The following is a 10,000-nucleotide window of genomic DNA, read 5'->3' as shown; positions in this document are numbered from 1 at the left end:
ATGACCACCACCACCGTCACCATAATCACCACCACCACCATCAGCACCACCACCATCACCATAATGACCACCACCACCATCACCACCACCACCATCACCATAATGACCACCACCACCACCATCACCATCACCATAATGACCACCACCATCACCACCACCACCACCATCACCATCACCACAATGACCACCACCATTATCACAATGACCACCACCACCATCACCATCACCACCACCATCACAACAATGACTACCACAACCATCACCACCACCACCACCACCACCATCATCACTTCATCATCCCCACTCTCACCACCACCACCACCATTACGATATCACTTCATCATCCCACATCACCACTACCATCAACGTAATAACCATCACCACCAATCGTCAGCACAACCAAAAACTAAAAATTAAAATTAAAATTAGATAAATAAATAAATAAACCTACCGAATGTCACACACACACACACACACACACACACACACACACACACACACACACACACACACACACACACACACACACACACACACATGCCACAGTCCAAACAGAAGAGAAGGCATTTACAAATCTGAAATCGTCCATCAAGTCCTTTTTCTCACCAAAGAAACCCACTGTGGATGAACCCTCTACCCCAAAACTTTCATCCATTCCCTCAAATCAAATTGTTCAATCAACATCCACCGTAGAACCATCAGTTGAATTGTGCCCATATACTGAGGGTATTCATGACAAAACCCAACACCAGACACCGGTCAGCAGCAAACACTCAGTCACACCAGGATCAACAGCTGAGCCGGCGAAGGCAGCCCCCTCAATCAACATGGCTGTAAAGTCTTCAAGTGACTTATTATCCGCAAGTAAAACCCGAACTGGCCCTTCAAAAGGAGCCAAACACGACAGAAAAGAGAAAGCCACTACACAGAAAAAGAGGTCGCCACAACAAAACGCGGACAGACACGGAAACAACGCCAACAGCTGGGCAAGGGAGAGTTCAGAGGAAACACAGGACTCTGAAAGCGACACCACGGACAACGACGAGGACGAGAATCGTCAGGACACCCACAAGGTTTCTCAACTCCCACGAGTTACCCTGCTCCATGACTCAGTGTTGAAAGGAGTGCAAGCAGACAGACTTGGTCGTTCTTATGGCCTGGACATCGATAAAAGAAGATTGTCAACAACTGAAAAGTTCTCCATGCAAGATTCAGAACACCCAGACGCCATACTTATTCACTCTGGTATCAACGACCTAGAAAATATGACAGCTGAAAAAAACATGCAACAACCTTGTTGCAGCGGTCATAACAATCAGAACAAAACACCCCACAACAAAAATTATAATCAGCAAAACAACTGCAACAAAGTCAGATGAACTCAACCACAAAGTGGAGCTGTTGAACGCCCTAGCCTTCACAAAACTTCACGACGCTGACAACGTGTCCTTCCTGGGACACGACAGCCTTCAGACAACTCTCTATCTCCAAGACGAGATCCACACAAACAGGAAAGGAGACAGTATCCTTGCAGGAAACATTGGTCGACATTTGGAGGCTATGTTGTGCGAAAGACCTAGAAGGAAACGATATTCCTCGACCAATAATTTTCGAAAAACAACAGGCCAGTACCAAAGACCACGCCAGCAACAACGAAGAGAGGGAGAGTTCCGCAGAAGACACTACGATAGAAGCAACAACCACAATGCTGGATTCAACAGGGGATACAAGACGACAAACAGAGGTTTCTATCGCAACAACGAAGAGAACGTCACCTACATTGGACAGGAGAGAAGATCCCGACAGCACGCTACACATAATCGTCTGCCACGTCCGTCAAACATGAACACTGCTACAAGTCAAAGATACAATCAAGGGCGATATGATAATTCTGTCTACTATGACGTCAGGGAAGATGGTCGTGGCCGTCATGCAGTGGACCAACACTGGAGAAAAAAAAACTGGTACAACAATGACAGGCCAACAAGCAAACTATTACATCTACTGATGAAGTGCTGACATTGTAGATTTTGCAGGCAATATTGTATTGAGTTAACGCGCATTAACTGTATTATATCTTTTGGGTTTTTCTTTCTATTTTCCTTTTTTTCATTGTCTAATGCCAAAAGCAACTTTAAAGATATTATCATGGAACCTTAAGGTTATAAAGAGACAATTGACGGACTTAAGATAAATAAATTTGTTGACCCCGATGTTTCACGGGATTTCAAAGAATATGACATACTTTTTTTCAAGAAACGCACCTGAATAAAGAAAGTGCATATAATATATATCTTACAGAAGTTTCACCAGGAATTCATTATGTACGACAAAAACGGAGTAAAGCAGCAAGTTCGTCTAGGTGGTATATCGGTATATATCAAAGAAAATATCCGAAGATATGTCAAAATTCTACCATGTAGCAACAGTGATCTAGTATGGTTAATGATACCTGGGACCAACAATGACAATGATATTTACACTGGATGTGTATATATCCCACCACAAACATCGTCATTTGGTCGAGACAACACCGCGAGCATATGGGACAAGATAGAGGACAGCGTGGAACAATTAACACAAAAAGGAAATGTTATATTGTGTGATGATTTTAATGCACGAACTGCGCAAGTTACTGATTACATTAAGATGGATTCTAATAACAATGTATATAATTTACTACGTACTTATTCATTTGACACAGAGTGCGACAGAAATTCCATGGACTCTTTGATACAAAGAACTGACAGAAAATTGATATCAATGTGCATTGACAATGATCTATGCATCCTTAATGGAAGAACACTGGGTGATCTTCACGGGCGTTTCACATGCCATAATCAGCATGGTAGCAGTGTTGTAGATTATTTTATTTGCTCTAAGGCAATTAGTCAGGAAATATTATACATGCAAGGTTTTCTGATCATTGCCAACTAGAATTTAAATTATTTATGACTGGATTATGGAGACAAAAACAAAATATAGTAGATAAATCTCACGATAGAAGTTTACTTTAAAATACATTTAAACAAAACTATATTGAAAAAAAAAACATTTGGGATCAATATTCATCAGCAGCATATGTCAAAGCTTTAGGTTTACCATGGATACAGGAACAAATACATAATATACATAACAAACTGAGCAGTCAAACTGTTAATCAATCTATTGTTAATGAGATAGAAGTGAATGACGTTGTTAATGAATTCGAACAAATAATGACGTCAGCTGCGAATGTTAGTCTAAGAACAGAATGTAGATTTCATAAGCAAAAACGCCAAAGAAATATTTTAAAAAATGGTTTGACAGAGACTGTTATCAACACAGGAGAGAGATTAAATCAATTTTGAATGAGTTGAATAGGCAGCCACACAATCAGTCTTTACGTCAAAAATATTTTGCTAAACCCAAGGTATACAACAGACTGGTAAAACAAAATAAACGTTCATATAAAAAATCTTTAGTGAAAGAAATAAACGAGGTGCTCAATAAAGATCCAAAGTCAGCATGGAAAACAATTAAAACTTTTCAGACAATGGGAGAATAGAACGAATGTAAACATCAATAAAATGTTTCAAAATGGATTTATCATTTAGAAAATTTAATTGGAAAAGACATGGAAATAAATGACGAGCAAAAAACAAAAGTTCAAGATGAACTTAAAAACACTGAAATGTTAGATGATGGTAATACATTAAGTTTCAATAAAGAAATTACTGAAGAAGAAATACGAAAGGCATGCCTAAGTCAAAAAAAAACAAAAAATCGCCAGGAAGGGACGCAGTAAAATGAGATGATCAAAAGCAGTCTTCCGGTTCTGTTACCTGTCATGCAAAAGCTATATAATATAATATATACAACAGGTATGTATCCAGACAATTGGAAAACTGGTATCAGTATCCCTTTATATAAAAGCGGCAACCCAATGGACCCAAATAACTATCGGGGGATTACACTGCCTAATACATTAGGTAAAGTATTCTGCACAATCCTGAATACAAGAATGAATGAATATCTGGAGACTAACGACGTTTTGATCAAAGAACAAGCCGGATTTCGAAAAAAAACTACAGAACCACTGATCAAATCTTTGTTTTAAAAGAGCTAGTAGAAGAGATAAAAAGAAAAAAACAGTCGACCATATGGTTATTTTGAAGATTTTCAAAAAGCGTTCGACAGTGTTTGGCATGATGCAATGATGCTGAAGCTACACCGAATTGGAATAAAAGGTAAATGCTTTAATATCATAAAAAAATATGTATACGAATGCTAAAATCTACGCAAAATCACAAGATCATTTCAGCAGAGAATTTATTATTCGAAAGGGGGTACATCAGGGAAATACACTCAGCCCAACTCTATTCAATATTTTCATAAATGATATCACCAGATATGACAGATATGAACTCCCCAACAATCCACAACGCTTCATCTACTAGACTCCCATGTCTTTTATATGCAGATGATTTAGTTATTTTATCATTATCTAAAGACGGTTTGCAACAAAAGCTTAACATTTTACACTCTTATTGCAGTCAATGGGGCTTAGGTTTGAATAGAGAAAAGACGAAAGTAATCGTTTTTTTTCAAAAACTGTCCCTAAAATACCCCTACATTTTAAATGTGGAGAGGACATAATTGAAACAGCAGAAGAATATAAATATTTAGGGGTTATATTTCATAGAAATGGCAACTTAAGTCGAGCACAAGGTCATCTTAAAAATCAAGCAAATAAGGCTCTACATGTGCTACTCAGAACATTTCGTAATACAAATATGAATATAGATATCATGTGTCAGTTATATGATACTTTGATAACGCCTATTTCAACATATGGAGCAGAAGTTTGGTTTCCACATGATGTTGCAGGAGATGTATCGTTTAATTTATTCGAATTATTCAGTAATTGTCTTTTCAACAAATTTCCACATGAAAGACTTCATGTCAAGTTTTGTAAGCAATTGCTTGGTGTACATAAAAGAGCAATGGTTCTCCCCGTTTTAGGAGAATTAGGAAGATTACCTATTAGCCTAAAAATAATATGTCAAGTTATTGGCTGTTGGACACACATATTAGAGCTTCCTCAAAATTCACTTGTATACACAACATAACATGTATCGTCAAACAAATGAAAATGTTCAGTGGCTGCTTTTCATAAGAAATGTATCAACTAGCACTGGATTAGTTCATGTTTGGAAAAATCAGTTCACTTTTAGTGCTGAAAGATTAAAGTATGCTATATCCAAGAAGCTTGAAAATGAATATGTAAAATTTTGGAAACAGAAACATGACAGTTCATCTAAAATAGAATTTTACAAGAACGCTGTGACAAATTATAAAATTGAACCGTATTTAAAGAATACAGCAAATAAACAACTCAGGAAAGCACTGACCATGTTACGAATCAGCGCTCATGACTTACAAATCGAACAGGGAAGATATAAAAATACACCGAAAGAACAAAGACTGTGTGATACTTGTAACAGTTTAGAAGATGAGATTCCCCTTTTAGACAATTGTGTAAAGTACAATACTTACAGAAACAGATTCCAAATCGATATATGTCGTCCAAATGCAAAGCCTAGTGAATTGATCCTTCTAACAGAAATACAGCCAAGGCTGGCGAAATTTATTCATGAATGTTTCTCTTCTTAATATGCTCATGTTTATGTTTCATTGTGTCTTATAAACTTTAAGGTTTTATGACAATAAAATCTATTCTATTCTATTCTATTCTATTCTATTCACACACACACACACACACACACACACACACACACACACACACACACACACACCAACCTCGGTAAACAGATTCTTGTAGTCAATGTCCGGCGCGTCTTTCTGGTCAAGCTCCGTGTCGGCGGCGTTCATGATAGTGGTCATGGCTTCCTCCTCGATGCCCGGCAGGGCAGCCTCCAGGGTGGACTGGAAGAGGGGGCGTGGCAGCTTCCCCACGTTGCCTTGCTCCATGTCCGCCTTGGTGAGCTCCGTCAGGATTCCATGGATCAGGTGCAGCTGCTGGTGGAAGACTTCTTCGTCCGCCTTGCGATTTCGGTGGAACAGACACAGACAGACAGCTGAGAGTTCACGGGTTATTAAAAAGGTTAAGGTCCTATTGCCTTTTATAGCTTATTAAGGGCAGCGGATTCGTATCCAATTGTGTCTAAGTGCTAAGCATAGGAATGCACGGCCTGATCGTCTCCTTCTGCCAATTTCATCTTCCCATAGCGAAGTCCACACATTAAACACACACACACACACACACACACACACACACACACACACACACACACACACACACACACACTCACTCACTCACATGTCTAATATCACTCAAAGTGAAAAGACGTTAAATCAAAGAAAGAACAAACACACTCACACACACCCACCAACCCACCATCACCCCTCCCCCCCCCCCCCCATACATCCCCCCCCCAACCACCACACCCACACACATCTACGTATATATATCCCCAGCAAGCACAGTCCTCACCTGGTCGTTGAGCACCTTCCAGAAGAGGCCGATGGCGTCGTCGTGGGCGTAGCGCTGACAGGCGTCGTGCAGGTTGTACCCCCACTCCACCACCATCTGCTCCAAGGCGAAGCGCTGACTCAGGTAGGAGTACAGGAAGTCGCTCATCTTGCTGCGCACACCGTCCGTACTCTGGGGGCAAAAGAGAGGGAGTGAGGGAGAGGGGGTACAGGCATTACTGTGTTGTGGTGGGTTGGGGTGGGTTGTGCTGGGTTGTGCTGTGTCGTGTTCCGTTCTCTGGGGCAAGAGAGAGGGAGAAGGGCACAGGTATTACTGTGTTGTGATGGGGTGGGGTGGGTTCGGTTGGGATGGGTTGTGATGGGTTGGGTTGTGCAGTGTTCCGTTCTCTGGGGCAAGGAGAAGGAGGGGCACAGGCATTGTTGTGTTGTATTGGGATTTGGTTAGGTTAGGTTGGGTTGGGTTGGGTTGGGTTGCATTGGGCTGTATGGTGTCGTGTTCCGTTCTCTGGGGCAAAGAGAGAGAGAGGGGCTCAGGCATTATTGTGTTGTGGTGGGTTGTGGTGGGTTGGGTTGGGTTGGGTTGTGCAGTGTTCCGTTCTCTGGGGCAAGAGAGAGGGAGAGGGACACAGGTATTACTGTGTTGTGATGGGTTGGGGTGGGGTGGGTTGTGCAGTGTTCCGTTCTCTGGGACAAGGAGAAGGAGGGGCACAGGCATTGTTGTGTTGTGTTGGGATTTGGTTAGGTTAGGTTGGGTTGGGTTGGGTTGGGTTGGGTTGTGCAGTGTTCCGTTCTCTGGGGCAAGAGAGGGGGAGAGGGGCACAGGCACTATTGTGTTGTGGTGGGTTGGGTTGGGTTAGGATCGGTTGTGATGGGTTGTGTTGTGCACTGTGCAGTGTTCTGTCCTCTTTAGCAAGGAGAGGGAGGGGCGCAGGCTTTACTGTGTTGTTTTGGGTTTGGGTTAGGTTGGGTTGGGTTGGGCGTGCAATGGGTTGTGTTGTGTAGTGTTCCGTTCTCTTGGGCGAGAGAGAGGGAGAGGGGCACAGGCATTGTTGGGCTGGGTTGGGTTCGGTTCGGATGGGTTGTGATGGGTTGGGTTGGGTTGTGTAGCGTTCCGTTCTCTGGGGCCAGAGAGAGGGAGAGGGGCACATGCACTACCGGGTTGTGATGGGTTGGTTTGGGTTGCAATGGGTTGTGTTGTATAGTGTTCCGTTCTTCAGGGCAAGAGAGAGGGACAGGTGCACAGGCTTTATTGTGTTGGTTTGGGTTCGGTTCGGATGGGATGGGTTGCAATGGGTTGTGTTGAGCAGTGTTCCATTCTTCAGGGCAAGGAGAGGGAGGGGGCTCAGACATCACTGTGTTGTGTGGGTTGCGTTAGGCTGGGCTGGGTTGGGTTGCAATGGGTTGTGTTGTGTAGTGTTCCGTTCTCTTGGGCGAGAGAGAGGGAGAGGGGCACAGGCACTATTGTGTTGTGGTGGGTTGGGGTGGGTTGGGTTGTGATGAATTGGGTTGTGTAGTGTTCCGTTCTCTAGGGCAAGAGAGAGGGAGGAAGAGGGGGCACAGGCATTACAGTGTTGTGTTGGGTTGGGTTGGGTTAGGATCGGTTGTGATGGGTTGTGTTGTGCACTGTGCAGTGTTCTGTCCTCTTTAGCAAGGAGAGGGAGGGGCGCAGGCTTTACTGTGTTGTTTTGGGTTTGGGTTAGGTTGGGTTGGGTTGGGTTGGGTGTGCAATGGGTTGTGTTGTGTAGTGTTCCGTTCTCTTGGGCGAGAGAGAGGGAGAGGGGCACAGGCATTGTTGGGCTGGGTTGGGTTGGGTTCGGATGGGTTGTGATGGGTTGGGTTGTGTAGCGTTCCGTTCTCTGGGGCCAGAGAGAGGGAGAGGAGCACATGCACTACCGGGTTGTGATGGGTTGGTTTGGGTTGCAATGGGTTGTGTTGTATAGTGTTCCGTTCTTTAGGGCAAGAGAGAGGGACAGGTGCACAGGCTTTATTGTGTTGGTTTGGGTTCGGTTCGGATGGGATGGGTTGCAATGGGTTGTGTTGAGCAGTGTTCCATTCTTCAGGGCAAGGAGAGGGAGGGGGCTCAGACATCACTGTGTTGTGGTGGGTTGCGTTAGGCTGGGCTGGGTTGGGTTGCAATGGGTTGTGTTGTGTAGTGTTCCGTTCTCTGGGGTAAGAGAGAGGGACAAGTGCACAGGCTTTATTGTGTTGGGTTGGGTTAGGTTGGGTTGGGTTGGATTGTGTTGTTGATGATGAATTTTGTTTAATGTCCCGTCACACATACTAGTGATTGTAGACATTTTTGTGAGTGTTGGAGTACTGATTTGTACGTTGAGTGTTACCGCGTAGGAGAGGAGGGGGAAGGGAATGAATGGTGAGTTGGGGGAAAGCGGGTACGTGGAGGGTGGAAACTGAAATGAATATCTAAGAACAGTTACAGAAAATTACTAAATGGACTTCGTAAATGAGAAGGGTTGTGTTGTGATGTATTGCGCAGTGTTGCTTTGTGTTGCAAATCAATATCAAAATCAAATAAAAAAAAATTTATTCATTTACATGGAAATTAATTCGTGACAATCACAGGGCTTGTTGTAAACACCAATACAAAATGATCAAGCACACCATAAAGCTTGTCAAATAAGAACTCACAGTAAGTGACGATAGACTAAAACAAACCACACACACACACACACACACACACACACACACACACACACACACACACACACGAACAGACGTTACGTTGTGTATGCTTTGTGTTGCATTACATTGCATTGTATTGTATTGTGTTGTATTGCATTCTACTGTATTTATTTCCTATGGGAAATCAATGTCTTTAACATAGATTTGAATTTTACATGGCGTGGGGCATTGCGTTGTTGATGTGATGTTTTTAACATTGTTTCATTACTTTTCATTTGTTTTTAATTTTACGTGGATTGAGTGAGACGTGAGTGGATCAGTCTTTTAACATTTTTGTGTCTGCATGTTCTTCAACTGGTTTTAAGAACTGTGTGGCCGGTGGAATATAAGCAACACGAGCTGAGCTGCGCTGCATTGTGCTTTGCTGTGTTGTGTTGCGCTGCATTGCAATGCACTGCGTTGCGTTGCAGTGAGTTGCATTGTGTTGTGTTGTGTTGCGTTACTTACTTACTTGTGTTGTGTTGTGTTGCATTGTTTTTGTTTGTTTTGTTTTTTTGTTTGTTTTTTTTGTCACAACAGACTTCTGTGTGAAATTTGGGCTGCTCTCCCTGAAGAAAATAATTACTACAGAGCAGCACTACCATATCTGTTGTTTTTATTCTGTCTGAAAGTGTATTTGTTTTACTACAACACTGGGCTTTTCTCCAGAATTTTGTCAGGGACAGCCGTTTTGGTGCCATGGGTTTTTTGGGGGGTTTTGTTGTTGTTGTTGTTGTTGTTGTTGTTGCTGTTGTTTCTTTTAATGTGCACTTAAATGCACGCTGCACATGGGACCTCACTTTAGTCTTACCTGAAATACTATATC

General features: G+C 42.6%; 1 protein-coding gene across 2 annotated transcripts in view; it reads right to left on the bottom strand.

Annotated features, from left to right (window-relative positions):
- Positions 1-10,000, bottom strand: part of LOC143286165 (translin-associated factor X-interacting protein 1-like) — a 30,045-nt gene that overhangs the window by 5,806 nt on the left and 14,239 nt on the right. For both annotated transcript variants that reach the window (XM_076593774.1, XM_076593773.1), the window contains 2 exons: positions 6,497-6,667; positions 5,803-6,045 (listed from right to left, as the gene is read on the bottom strand). In XM_076593774.1, the coding sequence (XP_076449889.1) occupies positions 5,803-6,045; positions 6,497-6,667 (414 nt within the window). The remainder of the gene's footprint in view (positions 1-5,802; positions 6,046-6,496; positions 6,668-10,000) is intronic.

The sequence above is a fragment of the Babylonia areolata genome, chromosome 9 (genome assembly GCF_041734735.1).
Source record: "Babylonia areolata isolate BAREFJ2019XMU chromosome 9, ASM4173473v1, whole genome shotgun sequence".
NCBI lineage: Eukaryota > Metazoa > Mollusca > Gastropoda > Neogastropoda > Buccinidae > Babylonia > Babylonia areolata.
This window is presented reverse-complemented; position numbering and strand designations above follow the sequence as displayed.